This window comes from Ahaetulla prasina, chromosome 18 (assembly GCF_028640845.1).
Source record: "Ahaetulla prasina isolate Xishuangbanna chromosome 18, ASM2864084v1, whole genome shotgun sequence".
Taxonomy (NCBI): Eukaryota; Metazoa; Chordata; class Lepidosauria; order Squamata; family Colubridae; genus Ahaetulla; species Ahaetulla prasina.
Window position 1 is genome coordinate 9,947,501 of NC_080556.1, and position 18,573 is coordinate 9,966,073.

Consider the following 18,573-nt stretch of genomic DNA (forward strand, 5'->3'; position numbering starts at 1 on the left):
CCCCCTCACCTAAGCAGACCCTCCACCATTTTTGACAGGTGGCAGTCCAGTCTCTTCTTGAAAGCCTCCAGTGATGAAGCTCCCGCAACTTCAGAAGAAAACACCTTTTCCAATTAATTAATTTTTTAATTATTTTTTTTATTATTAAAACAGGAAGAAACTTTGGGGAGCTTCCTCACAGTGGCTAGACTGATGTAGGATTGAGATTGGGGAGATCTGGGATGGGGGATGGGGGGACGATTGATACCTGGGCATTTACCTGTACAGGTAAAACAGCATCTCATCATCTGCCACGTTGTAAAAATACACGTTGTGTATTTTTGAGAGGGCCCGAGACCATTTTTTAGGTGTGTAAATGCAGCCATCTAGAATAATTTTCCACAAATGGTGGAGTTGGGACGTCTACCAGAGGTCATCTAGCCCAACCCTCTGCTGTGCGCAGGGAAACCAATTCGAATATCCGTAACGAGATGGAGAACAGAACACAATATTTCTCAGCCCTGAAGGGAACAACCTGCTTCTTACACTTCAGCGAATGCCAGGTGGCAGAAGAGGATTCCTGAGCCCCCTCACTCTGAACGGGTAGTCCTCGACTTACGGCCAACTGTTTAGTGACTGTTTGAAGCTATTTGAAGACCCTCCCAAAACCTACTTACGATCTGGTTCCTGAGTTCTGACATCCACGACCAACCCCCGGTAATCAGGTAACCGCACTTTGACTGAGATTCACGACTGGGAAGTGGCTTAATGACCATGTAACTCTATTCTAAATAGTTCAGAAAATTGGGTCCAGTCATGCGATGACCCGCTTTGCGACCGGGCTCAATTACGGCCGTAACTCGAGGACTACCTGAATTGGTGTTTTGTTTCGTTTTTCCCCTCTGCCGTGGATCCTTACGGTTTCAAGTATCTCAGCCTACCTGGCAGGACGGCCGTGGTTCGGGTTGCCACGTTGATGTCCTGCAGGAGCTCCAAGGTCTCGGTGTGGAAGAGACGTATGGAAGACCCTGAGGAGAAGGCCATCCACACCCCACTGCCGGCCTTGATCATATGGGTCACGTTGCTCTCCTCTTCCGGGTGGACTTCGAATATTTGCTATGGAAGAAGAAAAAAGAAGAACCGGGCATCAGCGTCAGGGTTGAAATGTAAAATTTGTTACTACCGGTTCTCTGGGCGTGGCTTTTTTTTGGGGGGGGGGAGTAATGTGACTGAGTGGGTGACTAACTGCAGTGATCCACTTTACAACAGTGGCAAGAAATATGGTGGACTTGTAAAAAAAACCGAATCGTTCTGGATTAAAATACGGTGGATTATGCAGAATATATTGAAAAAGAAGATAAAGTTTACTCCACAATTGTTTTTATTAGGTATAATTACGGATGGTACAGTAATAAGAGACTAAATTAATATTGAATTTAATATCAGCACGAGACTTTGGGTGGCGCAATATTTGGAACAAAGAAGATTTGCCTGCAATTGAAGAATGGACACTTAAAAGTTTCAAATTTGGCAGAAATGGCAAAAACTTCTGCGTACTTGAAAGACTATTCACAAGAACGATATATAGTAGAATGGAGAAAATGGATTGATTATATTCAAAATAAGTATCAGACTAAAAAGTCTCAAATAGCTTATGAGTGATTGTAGGGAATGTATTGTATTTGTGTATTTGTTTAAAAGGGAAAGGGGAGTTAAGGGAGCAAGGGGAGAGAAGAGATTATGGGTTATGGTTTTTGTAGTATTTTAGCGTATGCTTGTTAAATGTTATACCCTGTATTTTGCTCTGGGAAGTCTCTGGGGGGGAGGGGGAAGAGGGAGGGGGGAAGGGAGGGGGGAGGGGGGGAGATAATTGTTAAAAAAAAATTATTGTAAAACTTTTTCAATAAAAAAATAACAACAGTGGCAAGAAAAATAGCAAAACGGAACCAAACTCGCTTCACCCCAATCCCGCATAGCCACAGAAATTTTGGTATCCGCGGAGGCCGTAAGTCGAGGATTGCTTGTTTTTTATTTAAAGTTTTAACTTCTGCTCGCTCCAATTTAATCTCTTTTTGACTGCTTCTCCACGTGTCTCGTAACGTAGCCCACCCCGATTTTCTGGCTTTCTCGTGTCTGCGAAAGCCGCTTTCTCGCATCCCACGTGCAAGACCTCTTTTTCATGCCTCCGTTATAAACTCGGAATATTACCCGGAAAATGCTGACACAACCCTTATGCACCTCAACGTATCTCTATAAAAGCAGCGCTCCTATCAATCCCGCTGGGCGGCTGGGGAGACGTAAAACGTTGCATGAAATGTTGACAAGGCAGTGGATGCCACCTGACAACTCGCCAGGCAGGAGAGAGCAGGTGGCAGCGGAGAAAGAAAGGAAACTGAGGCAGGAAGGGCCATCGCTTCAAAATGAAAAGAAAACCAGATTTCATCTTCCCTAAGGACACCTGTGCTCTGTTTACACATCTGTGTGTATCCCAGGGGTGAAATGCTCTGAAGTCTGCTACCGGTTCGCTTCGCTACCGGTTTGCTTTGTGAGCATATGCGCGGTGCGTGCCAAATGCACGCTTCACGCACAGGCGCACCTCTGAAAAAGGAGGATTAAGAAGCCTTTCCTGAGTCTGCAGAGGTAAGTAGAACAGCAAGAAGGGGAGGAAACAACTGTGCCATGCGATTTAGATTCTCTAGAAAGCAGGATTTCCTCGCACGGTGCAGCTAATCATCAGAAATACCAGTTCGCCCGAACCGGTAGCATTTTTCGCTACCGGTTCAGGCGAACCGGTCCGAACCGATAGCATTTTACCCAGTGGTGGGATTCAAGTCATTTAACAACCAGTTCTCTGCCCTAATGATTTCTTCCAACAACCAGTTCACCAAACTGCTCAGAAAGTTAACAACCGGTTCTCCCGAAGTGGTGCGAACTGGCTGAATCCCACCACTGATTTTACCCCTGGTGTATCCGTGTATCCATGTGTGTCGATTCGGCCACTGCTTCTACAGAGGGAACTGGGATGGCTGGTCATCCCCCTCTGTGCCAACTTGCAGTATTGGTTCAATCTGAAGTCACAGCTGGCACAGGAAGAGCACCCACCCCAAAACCGGGCATGAGTTTGTCTCGTGAAGAAGAGAATGGAAACTCGGCAGATATGCCGTGGGCAGGGTGGCAAACGATGCTGTTAAGTCCTGGCATCCAGCATTGCCCGAAAAAGTAGGGGGAAAAGAACAGGAGAAAGAGAAAAGAGAAGGGGATATCTGTGCCATTCTGAGTGGGCACCTGCATCGACGCAGGAACAGTGCCACACAGTGGCTGGCTCAGAGGAATCACAGCACCAGACAGGAGAAATTTTGGAACATAGAATAACCAAGGACCTTGGAGGTCTTCTAGTTCAACCCTCTGCACAAGCAGGAGATTTTATACCATCCCAGGAGATTTTATACCAACCTATCCCATATACCAGTCTATACCATGTCCAGCCTCTTCTTAAAAACTTCCAGTATTGGAGCACACCCACAACTTCTGAAGGCAACTTCTGTTCTACTACTTAATTTTTATTTTTTTATTTTTTTTGCATTTATATCCCGCCCTTCTCCGAAGACTCAGGACGGCTTACACTATGCTAGCAATAGTCTTCATCCTATTTGTATATTTATATACAAAGTCAACTTAATTGCCCCCAACAATCTGAGTCCTCATTTTACCTGCCTTATAAAGGATGGAAGGCTGAGTCAACCTTGGGCCTGGTGGGACTTGAACCTGCAGTAATTGCAGGCAGCTGTGTTTGGAAGGGACCTTGGAGGTCTTCTAGTCCAACCATCTGCTCAATCAGGAAACTCTACCATTCTGAACAAATGTCTATCCAATCTCTTCTTGAAAATATATTCTCTTATATATATATATACAGTTGTGGCCAAAATTGTGGAAACCTTTTGGGGAAAGTGTATTTTCTAAAACTAGCAAATAACACCACTTTTTTGGGGGGGGGGGACTAGTACCATAAAATTATGTATCCATGAAAAGATAATTTAATCAAGAATGTAACGCAATCACTTTTATGAAGGGTTTGCTTTTAGAATAGCAGTTACAGTATAAAGAAGAAAAGTGAAACGCGTAGAAAAAAACGAGATATATAAAAATGATCACCAGAGAAAATGCGAGATATACAAAAATTATCCCCCTGTCAGTTAATCCTTAGTTGGGTAACCTTTAGCATGAATGACGGCCTTACAACCTCTTCCCATGGAGTGAACCGAGCATTTAGTTCTGCAGCTGTTATAATGTGAAACCAAGATTGAATGATGGCTTCTATTAACTGGGTTTTATTGCTGGGTGGCAAGTTCTGACTAACCAGTTTCTTTAGTCGGCTCCCTAGATTTTCAACTGGGTGAAGATCTGGGCTATTCCCAGGCCATTCCAGCAGTGGAATAGGATTATCTTGAAACTCCAAACAAAAATGGTGTTATTAGCCATCAAACCTCAAAAATACACTTTTCCCAAAAGGTTTCCACAATTTTGGCCACGACTGTAGTAGTATAGAACAGAATAGAATAACCGATGTGGAAGGGACCGTGAAGGCCTTCTAGTTCAACCCCTCTGCACAAGCAGGAGACCCTATGCCATTCCAGACAAATGGCTGTCCAATCTCTTCTTGAAAACCTTCAGTGATGGAGCATCCACAACTTCTGGAGGCAAGCCATTCCACCGGTTAATTGTTCTCACTGTCAGGGAAATTACGGCGAGAACAATTAAATCAGCGGGACGGCTTTTGATTTCCAAACTCAAATCGAGACACAACTGGAGAGAGACTGTTGTGACTCCAGCCCCCGAACCTGGCCCCATGCCCGACAGTGACTCCAAAAGTGAGAGGGAAGGGCCGGTAAGGCTTACCTCAGGAGCACCGATTCCTTTGGCCCGGCTCCAGGAGCCAGAACCAGACCAGTTGGAGGACGTAATGAGGCCGTCATCCCCTGATTCCTCCCTTCCCCAGGCTACGCCTTCAGACCCAGCTGATAATAATAATAATCAAGCTTGGCTTGACCCGTGCTTCAGAAGATTAGAGAGGCAGCGTCATCAAAAGGATATATAAGGAGCTTTGGGACTGCTCTCACTCCACGGGAAGCAAAGTTTAGCTGATCCGTTTCAAAAAGAGCTGAAAGTCTTGCTATGTGAGTCATTCGTTTGAACTTTGGCAGGCAGCTGCGATTTCTCTGCCAGGACTGATAAGGGCCTCTGGTGGCGCAACAGGCTAATGCAGCCTATTATTAACAGCAACTGCTTGCAATATTGCAGGTTCAAGTCCCACCAGGCCCAAGGTTGACTCAGCCTTCCATCCTTTATAAGGTAGGTAAAATGAGGACCCAGATTGTTGGGGGGCAATAAGTTGACTTTGTATATAGTATACAAATGGATGAAGACTATTGCTTAACACAATGTAAGCCGCCCTGAGTCTTCGGAGAAGGGCGGGATATAAATGAAAAAAAAAAAAAAAAGAGCCGTGAATCCACTGGCTGAAGGCCAGCTTGTTGATCCGAAGTGGGGAAGGAGACAGAACAGAGACCTACCTGAGCCTTCAGGCTGACGGCATCGAAGACAGTGACTTGATTGCCACAGCTGGCCCACACAGCATCATCCAAGGTGAGCAGCGTCCGCACGGGGGCCAACCCCACCGCAAGGCAGGTGGGCTCAACGTCGGCGTCCCACAGGCCCCCTGCACCAGAGAAGAGAAAAGCCGATAAGATGGAGTTGGGTGGAAAGCTTTTTGGGAAGAACAAAACCGAAGACAGAGAATTAGCTATCGAAGTGCTGTCCCGGTGTCTGGAAGCCGTACGGGTCTGGATGGGGAGAAACAGGCTCAAGCTCAATCCCTCCAAGACAGAGTGGCTGTGGATGCTGGCACCCCGGTACAGTCAGCTGCAGCCGTGGCTGACTGTTGGGGGCGAGTCATTGGCCCCAATGGAGAGGGTGCGCAACTTGGGCGTTTTCCTGGATGGACAGCTGTCTTTTGAAGACCACTTGACGGCCGTCTCCAGGAGAGCTTTTTATCAGGTGTGCCTGGTTCACCAGTTGCGCCCCTTTCTAGACCGGGATGCCCTATGCACGGTCACTCATGCCCTTGTGACATCTCATCTGGATTACTGCAATGCTCTCTACATGGGGCTCCCCTTGAAGAGCACCCGGAGGCTCCAGTTGGTCCAGAATGCGGCTGCACGGGTGATAGAGGGAGCCCCTCGTGGCTCCCATGTGACACCTCTCCTGCGCAGACTGCACTGGCTACCTGTGGCCTTTCGGGTGCGCTTCAAGGTTTTGGTAACTATCTTCAAAGCGCTCCATGGCATTGGGCCGGGTTACTTACGGGACCGTCTACTGCCACCGATTGCCTCCCACCGACCCGTACGCTCTCACAGGGAGGGACTCCTCAGGGTGCCATCAGCCAGGCACTGCCGGCTGGCGACGCCCAGGGGAAGGGCCTTTTCTGTGGGGGCTCCCACCCTCTGGAACGAACTTCCCCCAGGACTTCGCCAACTTCCTGACTTTCGAACCTTTCGCCGCGAGCTTAAAACACATCTTTTTATCTGCGCAGGACTGGCCTAGAATTTTAAATTTTAAATTTGGTTTTAATGGGGTTTTACTATTTTATTGTGGTTTTAATATTCGGCCGTATTTAATAAGTTTTTTAAATTGGGGTTTTAACTTGTATTTATGTTTATGTTTTACTTGGCTGTAAACCGCCCTGAGTCCCTTGGGAGATAGGGCGGTATAAAAATATGATTAAATAAAATAATAAATAAATAAAATAAATTAGAAGGCCATCCTTGCAACGCCTACGTAGTGCAATGGTGGGGGTTTTTTTGACCTCAACCTCACTTTCAACACAGGCTAATTTTCACAGGAGCCCCTAACGTTTCTCTGAAGCCTGCTGAGAAGTGAAGAAGTCTAGTGAAGAGAAGGACCAGGGGAGACATGATAGCAGTCTTTCAATATTTGAGGAGCCGCCACAGAGACGAAGGGGTCAAAACACCCAAAGGCCAGACAAGGAATAATCTATCTATCTATCTATATAAAAGCGAAAACCACTCACGCTGTAATCACGAAATCTCCAGAACCGTAAAGCCTACAAACGTGAAATTTGCCACGTATGTGCCTTTTGGCTTCTAGGTGCTCACTAAGAAAGGATTTTTCGAAACGACCATCAGAGCATTAGTATTTCCTATATTATGATTGACACCCTCTGATGCTAAGGAGTTCTACTTCCCCTCCCCACCTGAAAACGAAATCTGTTCCAAATGCAAAATGCAAGCAGAGGAGAGGAGTTTCACTTTCAGTTTTACTTTCACAGCAGGAAGCCACTTTAATGCAGAACAGTTGAGCTAAGCCATGCCCAGCCTCCTTCCTGTCTCCTTCTTGCTCACACAGCAAATACTGTTTCACTTTCCAAACAGCCCTCTGATGCTAAGGAGTTCTACTCCCCATTCCCACCTCAAAAGAAATCTGTTCCAAATGCAAAACACAAGCAGAGGAGAGGAGTTTCACTTTCAGTTTTACTTTCACAGCAGCAAGCAGCTTTACTACAGAACAGTTGAGCTAAGCCACGCCCAGCCTCCTTCCTGTCTCCTTCTTGCTCACACAGCAAATACTGTTTGAGTTTCCAAACACCCCTCAACTCTCTCACACACTGACAGGATGCTAGCCAGATGAATACCGATGGATGTTGCAGGCCGGGACATTCTACTCCCCCTCTGCCTCTGTTCCAACTGCCAGTTGGATTATATTAACACATTCTGATGCTACGCAGTTATACATTCTACATTAAGTTTCAGGCTGCGTCAATTTATCAAGCCCATAGTTTCATAGCGAAGCACGGGCATCCTGCTAATAATGGATGGAAACTGAACAAGGAGAGACTCAACCTGGAAATAAGGAGGAATTTTCTGACAATCGACCCATGGAACGGAAGTTGCCTTCGGAGGTTGTGGGAGCTTCATCCCTGGAGGCTTTCAAGAAGAGACTGGACTGCCACCTGTCAGAAATGGTGTAGGGTCTCCTGCTTGGGTGGGGGGCGGGATTGGACTAGATGACCTACAAGGTCCCTTCTACCTCTTTTAATCTGTTAAGAGGTTCCGTTAGAGAAAATGACCCCTGCAGGAAACCTGCCCACCTGGTTCCAGGACTCAGAAATGGACAACAGAAAAATCACCTGCGACGCCACAGAGTTTGGGCCATGTGAGACCTTGGAAGAGCATAAGCCTAAATCTCTAAATATTATTATTATTATTATTAATTTTTTTTTGGTTTCTCCTCCAGTCTTGGAAGTTCTGTTTTCCCACTTTTGCACCAAAATATCCTCAGGGCTGCAGGATTTTTTTTCCTTTACTGGTCCGCCAGCCCAACCCTGTTTAAAATTCCTCCCGTTTTATTCTCCTGAAGACATTGGTTAAGTGCCGTGAATCTTTGCAAGTAAGGACTGTTCTTAATTGATCCGAAAAGCACAAAACCCCTTGGACCACTAAATTAAATTTCTCCGATGCTTTCTCCGCTACCATTCCTATAAACTCTGTTCTCTCTCTCTCTCTCTCTGCAGGGCCTTTTTATCGATTTAGCATGTAGAAGAAATCGCACGCAAACCTTTACCGAAACACAAGGTTCCTGGATGTCTCCCAGTTCTGGAGTTTAAAATGAAATATCACATGCCCGGACTGCAAATTTCCTAAGCGTCCGTGCCACAACAATCTTCCCAGGGGGTTCTCATAATGATATTTCGGTGGCATTTCTCGGAACACGTCCACAGCTATTGTCAAAACACAGCCTTATCATGTCACATCACTTTGTAACTCCCAGACAACCGTTTTTTGACGTCATGCCCCTGGATATAATCGGCTCAGCCTTTCCGCTGCCCAGACACAAACGCACACAATTCGGCAGCACAAAGGACACAGATGTTTGGTGTGCGATCTGGTGGGTAAAATGCAGCACAATCTAAACTTTTCGGGTTGTTGGGTTTTTTTGTCTTTCCCCCGAGGGCTAAAATCTAGAATATATCTTCAGCTTAGGAGAAAGGGAAGTACCAAACAATGTCGACTGGCGACCTCCAGGGGGAGGGCCTTCTCTGTGGGGGCTCCTGACCTCTGGACCTTCCGCCGCGAGCTGAAGACGCTGTTGTTTCGACGTGCAGGACTAGCTTGAACATAGTTTTAATTTAGGGTTTTAATTAGGGTTTTAAACGGGGTTTTAAACTGTATTTAAAATTTTTAGGCCATTATTGAATCAGTTTTTTATATAGTTTTTAATTTGTATTGTGTGTATTGTGTTTTTTACCGGCTGTGAACCGCCCTGAGTCCTTCGGGAGAAGGGCGGTATACAAATATAATAAATAAAATAAATAAATAATAATCAGTGTCATACAGCCGTGGCCAAAATTGTGGAAACCTTTTGTGAAAAGTGTATTTTCTAAAACTAGCTAATAATACCACTTTTTTGGGGGGGGAGTAGTACCGTAAAATTATATATCAGCGGAAAGATAATTGAATCAAGAATGTCATGCAATCACTTTTATGAAGGATTTGCTGTTGGAATAGCAGTGACAGTATAAAGAAGAAAAGTGAAACAAGTAGAAAGAACGAGGTATAGAAAAATGATCACCATAGAAAAAAAACCAGATATACAAAAATGATCCCCCTGTCAGTTAATCCTTCGTTGGGTAACCTTTAGTATGAATGATGGCCTTACAAGGTCTTCCCATGGAGTGAACCGAGTCTTTGAGTTCTGCAGCTGTTCTAATGTGAAACCGAGATTGAAGGATGGCTTCTATTAACTGGGTTTTATTGCTGGGTGGCAAGTTCTGACTAACCAGTTTCTTTAGTCGGCTCCATAGATTTACAGTTGGGTGAAGGTCTGGACTATTCCCAGGCCATTCCAGCAGTGGAATAGGATTATCTTGAAACTCCCCCCCAAAAAAGTGTTGTTATTAGCCGGGATGCCTTGTGCACAGTCACTCACGCCCTTGTGACGTCTCGTCTGGACTACTGCAATGCTCTCTACATGGGGCTCCCCTTGAGGGGCATCCGGAGGCTACAGTTAGTTCAGAATGCAGCCGCGCGGGTGATAGAGGGAGCCCCTCGTGGCTCCCGAGTGACACCTATCCTGCGCAGGCTGCACTGGCTACCTGTGGCCTTCCGGGTGCGCTTCAAGGTGTTGGTGAACGTCTTTAAAGCGCTCCATGGCATAGGGCCGGGTTACTTATGGGACCGCCTGCTGCTACCGAATACCTCTCACTGACCCGTGCGCTCTCATAGAGAGGGACTCCTCAGGGTGCCGTCGGCGCGACAGTGTCGTCTGGCGACACCCAGGGGAAGGGCCTTCTCTGTGGGGGCTCCCACCCTCTGGAACGAACTCCCCCCAGGTCTTCGTCAACTTCCGGACCTCCAGACCTTTAGCATGAGCTTAAAACCCACTTATTCATCTGCGCTGGACTGGGTTAGTGTTTTAAGTTTATGGGTTTTAATGGGTTTTAGTCCTAAATTTTAATTGTGGCCAATTTAATAAGTTTTTTAACTGTATTTTAATTGTATTTATAGTGTATTGTGTATTTTTACTTGGCTGTGAACCGCCCTGAGTCCTTCGGGAGAAGGGCGGTATACAAATATAATAAATAAAATAAATAAATAAAATAATAATCAGTGTCATAGAGCCGTGGCCAAAATTGTGGAAAACTTTTGGGAAAAGTGTATTTTCTAAAACTAGCTAATAACACCCCTTTTTTGGGGGGGAGTAGTACCGTAAAATTATATATCAGCGGAAAGATAATTGAACCAAGAATGTCATGCAATCACTTTTATGAAGGATTTGCTGTTGGAATAGCAGTGGCAGTAATGTAATGTCCTTCCTGTTAAAGACTACTTCAGTTTTAATTACAATAATACTAGAGCAACGAATAGATTTAAACTTAATGTCAACCGCTTTAATCTAGATTGCAGAAAATATGACTTCTGTAACAGAATCATCAGTGCTTGGAATACTTTACCTGACTCTGTGGTCTCTTCCCATAATCCTAAAAGTTTTATCCAAAAACTTTCTACTATTGACCTCACCCCATTCCTAAGAGGACCATAAGGGGCGTGCATAAGTGCACAAACGTGCCTACCGTTCCTGTCCTATTGTTTTTCTTTTCTTCTTCCTATATATATATATATATGCTTATACCTCTTTATATTTACCCATATATATGTTTATTTACTATATAATCTTTTTGTATGATACCTACATATATTGTTGTGATAAAATAAAATAAATAAAAATAAAATAAAATAAGTATTAAGAAGAAAAGTGAAACAAGTAGAAAGAAGGAGGTATACAAAAATGATCACCATAGAAAAAAAACGAGATATACGAAATGATCCCCGTGTCAGTTAATACTTGGTTGGGTAACCTTTAGCATGAATGACGGCCTTACAAGGTCTTCCCATGGAGTGAACCGAGCATTTAGTTCTGCAGCTGTTCTAATGTGAAACCAAGATTGAATGATGGCTTCTATTAACTGGGTTTTATTGCTGGGTGGCAAGTTCTGACTAACCAGTTTCTTTAGTCGGCTCCCTAGATTTACAGTTGGGTGAAGGTCTGGGCTATTCCCAGGCCATTCCAGCAGTGGAATAGGATTATCTTGAAACTCCCCCCCCAAAAAAGTGTTGTTATTAGCCGGGTTGCCTTGTGCACAGTCACTCACGCCCTTGTGACGTCTCGTCTGGACTACTGCAATGCTCTCTACATGGGGCTCCCCTTGAGGGGCATCCGGAGGCTACAGTTAGTCCAGAATGCAGCTGCGCGGGTGATAGAGGGAGCCCCTCGTGGCTCCCGAGTGACACCTATCCTGCGCAGGCTGCACTGGCTACCTGTGGCCTTCCGGGTGCGCTTCAAGGTGTTGGTGAACGTCTTTAAAGCGCTCCATGGCATAGGGCCGGGTTACTTATGGGACCGCCTGCTGCTACCGAATACCTCTCACCGACCCGTGCGCTCTCACAGAGAGGGACTCCTCAGGGTGCCGTCGGCGCGACAGTGTCGTCTGGCGACACCCAGGGGAAGGGCCTTCTCTGTGGGGGCTCCCACCCTCTGGAACGAACTCCCCCCAGGACTTCGTCAACTTCCGGACCTCCGAACCTTTCGCCGCGAGCTTAAAACCCACTTATTCATCTGCGCTGGACTGGGTTAGTGTTTTAAGTTTAGGGTTTTAATGGGTTTTAGTCCTAAATTTTAATTGTGGCCAATTTAATAAGTTTTTTAACTGTATTTTAATTGTATTTATAGTGTATTGTGTATTTTTACTTGGCTGTGAACCGCCCTGAGTCCTTCGGGAGAAGGGCGGTATACAAATTTAAATAATAAATAAATAAATAAATAAATCAAACCTCAAAAAATACACTTTTCCCAAAAGGTTTCCACAATTTTGGCCGCGACTGTATTTGGCAAGGATTCAAGGCAAAGTCCTCGGCTTATGGCCATTCATTTAACAGCCAAAAGTGTCTCGATTAATGATGGTGCAAAAAAAGGTCGCAAAATCAGGAGCCTCGTTTAACAACCGCACCGCTGAACAATAAATTTTCTGGTCCTGATTGTTGTAGGAAATGGACAGCAATCTGTACTTCCCCAGATGTCAAACTCTGTGGCTCAGACTGGTAAGACAGTCTGTTATTAACAGCAGCTGCCTGCAATTACTGCAGGTTCTAGTCCCACCAGGCCCAAGGTTGACTCAGCCTTCCATCCTTTATAAGGTAGGTAAAATGAGGACCCAGATTGTTGGGAGGGCAATAAATTGACTTTGTATACAATATACAAATGGATGAAGACTATTGCTTGACACAGTGTAAGCCGCCCTGAGTCTTCGGAGAAGGGCGGGATATAAATGCAAATAAAATAAAAAAAATAAAAAAATAAAATAAGAAGAGGAGTTTATACCAGGAATATGTTTTATTCTAGTTCCAGGACCACTGTGGTCAGTCAAATACAAATAAATACAGGTTTGCCTTCAAAGTGGAGATAAATGCCACTTTTTAAACAGTGGCGAATATAGGTAGGATGAGGGTGAAGTCCTGAAAGTGCTTTTTTCAAGAGGCAACTGGACTTTCTGTTTTTTTCTTTGAAGATGTTTCGCTTCTCATCCAGGAAGCTTCTTCAGCTCTGGCTGGCTGGTGGGGAAGGGAAGGGAAGGATTGATACTCCTTGCAGACAGCTGGTCATTTGCATCCTCTTAGAGAGTTCTTGAGGCCACTTGGAGCTCTCTTTTTTTTTACTACCGATTCGACAAACCGGTAGCTTTTTATCACTACCTGTTCGCCCGAACCGGTGTGAACCGGTAAGGATTTCACCACCGCGTTGAGGCTACTTGAAGGTTCAATCTGTGTCCTCAGGGTCACTTGTGTGTTGCAAATTGATGTGGAGCCTTCTTGGCCATTCTTATGAAGACAGCAAAGTCCACATTTTGGACAGAGAGGACGGCTGGTTTGAAAGAGGGGTCAGAGAGGGCATCTGTGTCAAAATTGAACAGCCCCCTCTCAGTGGAAAGGATACAACATCATCCATGTCCAGTCTACAACACAAGTCTTTTCAGCAGTTCCGAGAAGGCTCCACACCAGCGGTGAAATGCACTAATTTTGCTACCAGTTCAGAAATGTGAGCACATGCGCCTCAAATACAGGACATAATGACATCCCAGCCGGTGGGTGGAGGCTCCTGCCACCGGCCCTACCGGTTCGCGTGAGCCGGATAGATCCAGCTGGATTTTACCGCTGCTCCACACACATTGGCACCACTCAGATGACCCTGAGGACAACAGACAAACCTCCAAGTGACCTCAACGCGGTGGTAAAATCCTACCGGTTGGCACCGGTTCAGGCGAACAGGTAGTGATAAAAGCTACCGGTTTGGCGTATCGGTAGTAAAAACAAAAACAAAAAACTACCGGTTGTTCCGAACCGGTAATTCCGACGATCAGCAGGAAATCCTGCTTTCTAGTGAATCTAAATCACGCGGCACAGATGTTCCCCTCCCCTCGCTGTTCTTAGCTTACTTTCCCAAGCCTCTTTTTTCTGCATGCAGCGCGTGTTTGGTGTGTACTGTGCCTGCATGTACGCACAGTGTGCATTTGGTGCGCACTGCGCATGCATGCACAGTGTGCGTTTGGCACGTAGTGCAGATATGCGCACACAGCGCGCGCTTGGCACATATAGCGCATGTGCGGGCAGCGCACCAGTGGCAAACCAGGGAAGATTTCACTACTGCCTCAACGGCTCTCTAAAAAGGACGCAAACGACCAGCTGTCTGCAAGGAGTATCAATGCTTCCCTTCCCCACCATCCAGTTAGAGCTGAAGAAGCTTCTTGTTGTGTCTGCGCCCCCCGAGCCGGGCCTCCTGCCAGAAAGTGACTTGGAAAGTGAGGGGGAAGGGCCGTCAGGACTTACCTCGGGAGCACCGGCTTCCCTGGCTCAGCTCCAGGAGCCAGAGGCAGGCCAGGTGGAAGAGATAACGAGGCCTCCATCCCCTGACTCTTTCCCCCACCCAGGCCACACCTCCAGACCCAGCTGATGGCAGTCAGGCCTGGCTGGACCCTAGGTTTCATAGGCAGGAGAGGAGGGAACAACAGAAGCAGGGGTGAGGCAGGCCTAGGAAGTGCTGAGTCATGGAGCCACACCCCACAGGATATAAAGGCAGTAAGAGCTGCTGTGCCTCTTCGTAGCAGGCAAATCAACTGATTAACTAAGAGCTGACGTTTGTTCCTGGGTGACTCATCGGCATCAAGGGAGATAACAGAGACACTTGGCAAACGCTCTTTATTTTGCTGCCAGAGCTGATAGTGCCGGCTAATTAAGCCATCGCTCGGACGGAGGCGAAGGAGGACAGAACACTTCTTGGATGAGAAGCGAAACGTCTTCAAAGGCAAAACCAGAAAGTCCAGTTGCCTCTTGAAAAAAAAAAAAACAACCACACCTTTGGGACAACCGTGACCTGGAGGACCGAGAATCTCCATAGACGATGAGGGTGAAGGTTGCTTCTCCAAGCTGGCGGGTTGGTCTCTGTTACCAGGGTAGGCAACATCGTCAGCGGAGTTTAGGGGTTCCTTCACCCTCAAATGCCACTTTTTCAATTGGCGGTAAATAAATAAGCTGGTGCAACAGGTTTCTTTGCACGGCAATGTTTTTTGACACAAGTGCCCTGGGAAGATCTAAGCGGCAGATGAAACTGCCTGGGAGATAACACCCCTCTTTCTCTCTTTGCCCTAGCACACGCTCTAATTAAAAAACATAAACGGCTTATCAAAACCTAATTAATAAGAAGCAACGTCTTGGCAAGCGGAGCTCGGAAGCGCAGCAGCGTAAACAGGCGTTTATAACCCCGGAACGGAGGGCAGTAGAAGCCACAGATGGTGGGAGTTTAATGGGACGTGGAGAAGAACCGCTCTGGAAGAAAATGGCATGAAATTGGGGGAAGCAATGAGAAAGAGAAGATTAAGTGCCTGATTAGGAGTGGGGAACGCATTCGGTCCAAAGGAAAACCAGGATTTTGGGGGGGCCAGAGGGAGGGACCCAATATGAAACAGCAGAATAGGAGCACTACACCTCAAAGTGGCCTTAAAAGGAAAGTTGATTTGATACTTTGATTTAAACAGTGAGGAGGAGGAGGAGGAGGAGGAGGAGGAGGTGGTGGCGGCGGAGGAGGAGGAGATGGAGATCGACAATGACTGTGGGTCTTTGGTGTTCTCTAAGCTTGGTGGTTTTCTTACAGACGATTCATTACCCAACTAGATAACATCATCAGTGTTGAAGAGAGTGCAGAGGGGAGGAAGAAGAGGAGGGGAAGAAACTCTGGGCATTTTGGATCCGTGAATCAGCCAGCTCAGATCACCCTACATTCTAAGGGGCCCAGAAAGGGAAGATTGAAGAAAAAGCAGATAAACAACAATAAATATTTTGCCTGAACAACAGGGCTGCCTTGCAAGACGCACGACACGGACGCAAGGTGAGGCTGGCGCAGACCTACCAACTCCAGCCTGTCGGGAAGGATCAGAGCCAGCGGAACGCAAAAGCTGAGTCTTGTTTTGACTTTTTTTTTTTTTTAATCCACCCGCAGCCGACAAAAGCAGGAGGATTAAACCCAGCTGACAGATTTCAACAGGAGTAAAACAGCCACCTTCCCCAGGGCTGGGGAGAACTGACAGCCGATCAATAGAAAATTACGGAGCTTTCAAACTCAGCTTTTTGTCTCCGGACCCACATTCCAGTTGCCGCCTTCTGAAAGCCAATTAACGTTAAGTATTTTGGGTGTCTGTGGGGACACGCGACACAGGGAATCCTGCCACCTTCCCGGGTTTCAACAAGCAGGAAATTAAAATATATTTTAAATTAATTAAAAGCACCTGGAAACAAAGCGGGAGTAACTTTGTAAGGAGGTTGGAGGTGGGGAGGAACAGCAGGGGTGAAATGCTGCTGGTTTGCACCAGTTCAGGCGAACCGGTAGTAAGAAAAGCTAGCGGTTCAGACGAACTGGTAGTAAAAAAAATGCTACCGGTTCGTCCGAATTGGTATTTCCGACGATCAGCTGTGCCGCGCAATTTATGTTCGCTAGAAAGCAGGAAAATTTGCTTTCTAGCGAATCTAAATCGCGCGGCACAGCTGTTCCCTCCCCCTCGCTGTTCTACTTACCTTCTTCAGCCTCCTTTTTCCACGCGAAGTGCGCGTTTGGCGTGCACTGCGCATGCGTGCGTGTACGGTGTGCATTTGGCGCACACTGTTCATGAATGCGCAGCGTGCATTTGGTGCGCACTGTGCACGCTTTGCACACCGCACGCATTTGGCGCAGACTGCACATGCGTGCGCAGCGAACCGGTGGCAAACCTTAGAGGACTTCGTCACTGGGGAACAGACATAAAAACTCAGGGGTGTCAAACTCAATTTCATTGAGGGCCGCATGAGGGTTGTGTTTGACCTTGGGGGGGTGAGACGTGGATGGGATGGGGTGGGCGTGGCCCTCTGCCAGCAAAAATGGAGCTCGTGGAGAGCACATGCACTCCCTGGGCCCCGTTTTCAGCGAGGATGGCCTCCTGCAGCCTTCTGCCAGCAAAAACAGAGTTTGAGAGGGCACTTCTCAAGCTTTTTTCTCTGGCAGAAGCAACACAGGCCACTCCTTCACTGTTTCCAGGGCGGCCCTGCGGGCAAGATCTAAGCACCCTATTGGCCGGATCCTGCCCACAGGCCTTTAATAATTATAACAACAGCAACAACAACAACAACAACAACAACAACAACAAAGTTGGTAGGGACTTTCTAGCCAACCCCCTGCCCAGGCAGGAAACCCTACACCATTTCAGACAATGGTTAGCCAACATTTTCTTAAAAATTTCCAGTGTTGGAGCATTTACAACTTCTGCAGGCAAGTTGTTCCACTCATTAATTGTTCTAACTGTCAGGAAATTTCTCTTTAGTTCTAAGTTGCATCTCTCCTTGATTAATTTCCACCCATTGCTTCTTGTTCTACCCTCAGGTGCTTTGGAGAGTAGCTTGACTCCCTCTTCTTTGGGGCAGCCCCTGAGATATTGGAACACTGCTATCATGTCTCCCCTAGTCCTTCTTTTCATTAAACTAGACATACCGAGTTCCTGCAACCGTTCTTCATATGTTTTAGCCTCCAGTCCCCTAATCATCTTTGTTGCTCTTCTCTGCACTCTTTCTAGAGTCTCAACATCTTTTTTACATCATGGCGACCAAAACTGAATGCAATATTCCAAGTGTGGCCTTACCAAGGCCTTATAAAGTGGCATTAACACTTCACGTGATCTTGATTCTATCCCTCTGTTTATGCAGCCCACAACTGTGTTGGCTTTTTTGGCAGCTGCTGCACACTGCACACTGCACAAACTGATTCTCAGGAGTCTCAAAGGCGCCCCTTGAGCAGGTAGTCAAACTCAGAGTAACAAACACACAAGTAAATTTCCTACAGGCAGTCCTCGACCTGGCATTTTTTGGGAGTACGGTCTTAAATTCAAGTTTAAGAGGTGTTGAAGTCCACACCTCTTAAGCATTGAAGTCCAAATGTCTTAAAATTACAAAGGTTGACAAACTGTGATTTAAAGCAAAAGGCTGTAAGAGAAAAGTGTAACGCAGGCAGTCTTCCACTTACCGCCACAACCGAGCTCCAAAATTGCCGTCGCTAAGCGGGGACATTTGTTAGGTGAGTTCTGCCCCATTTTAAGCCCTCTCTCGCCCCAGTGGTTAAGTGAATCACGGCAAGGTGTCCAATTAGCAATGCGGTTGTTAAATGAATCTGGCTTCCCCGCTGGATTTTGCTCGTCAAAAAGTTGCCAAAGTGGGGGATCGCGTGATACACAAACACACACACCCCGAGGACACTGCAATTGTCATAAGTACGAGTCAGTGTCCTGACAGGGGGATGCTGCAACGGTCGTGAAGTGTGAAAAACGGTCCTAAGTCACTTTTTTCCTGAGCCCTTGTAACTTCGGTCACTAAACAAACTGCTGTAACTCAAGGAGTAGTTGTAATGTAGTTGACACAACAGTGATTGGCCTCATTCGAGACAATGACGAATCCG

At 46.4% G+C, this 18,573-nt stretch overlaps 1 protein-coding gene across 1 annotated transcript in view; it reads right to left on the bottom strand.

Moving 5' to 3' along the window:
- ARHGEF10L (Rho guanine nucleotide exchange factor 10 like) overlaps positions 1–18,573 on the bottom strand; it is a 131,889-nt gene that overhangs the window by 8,797 nt on the left and 104,519 nt on the right. Inside the window, exons 23-24 of the mRNA XM_058161524.1 lie at positions 5,550–5,695; positions 921–1,095 (exon numbers count right to left, since the gene is read on the bottom strand). Coding sequence (XP_058017507.1) covers positions 921–1,095; positions 5,550–5,695 — 321 coding nt within the window. The remainder of the gene's footprint in view (positions 1–920; positions 1,096–5,549; positions 5,696–18,573) is intronic.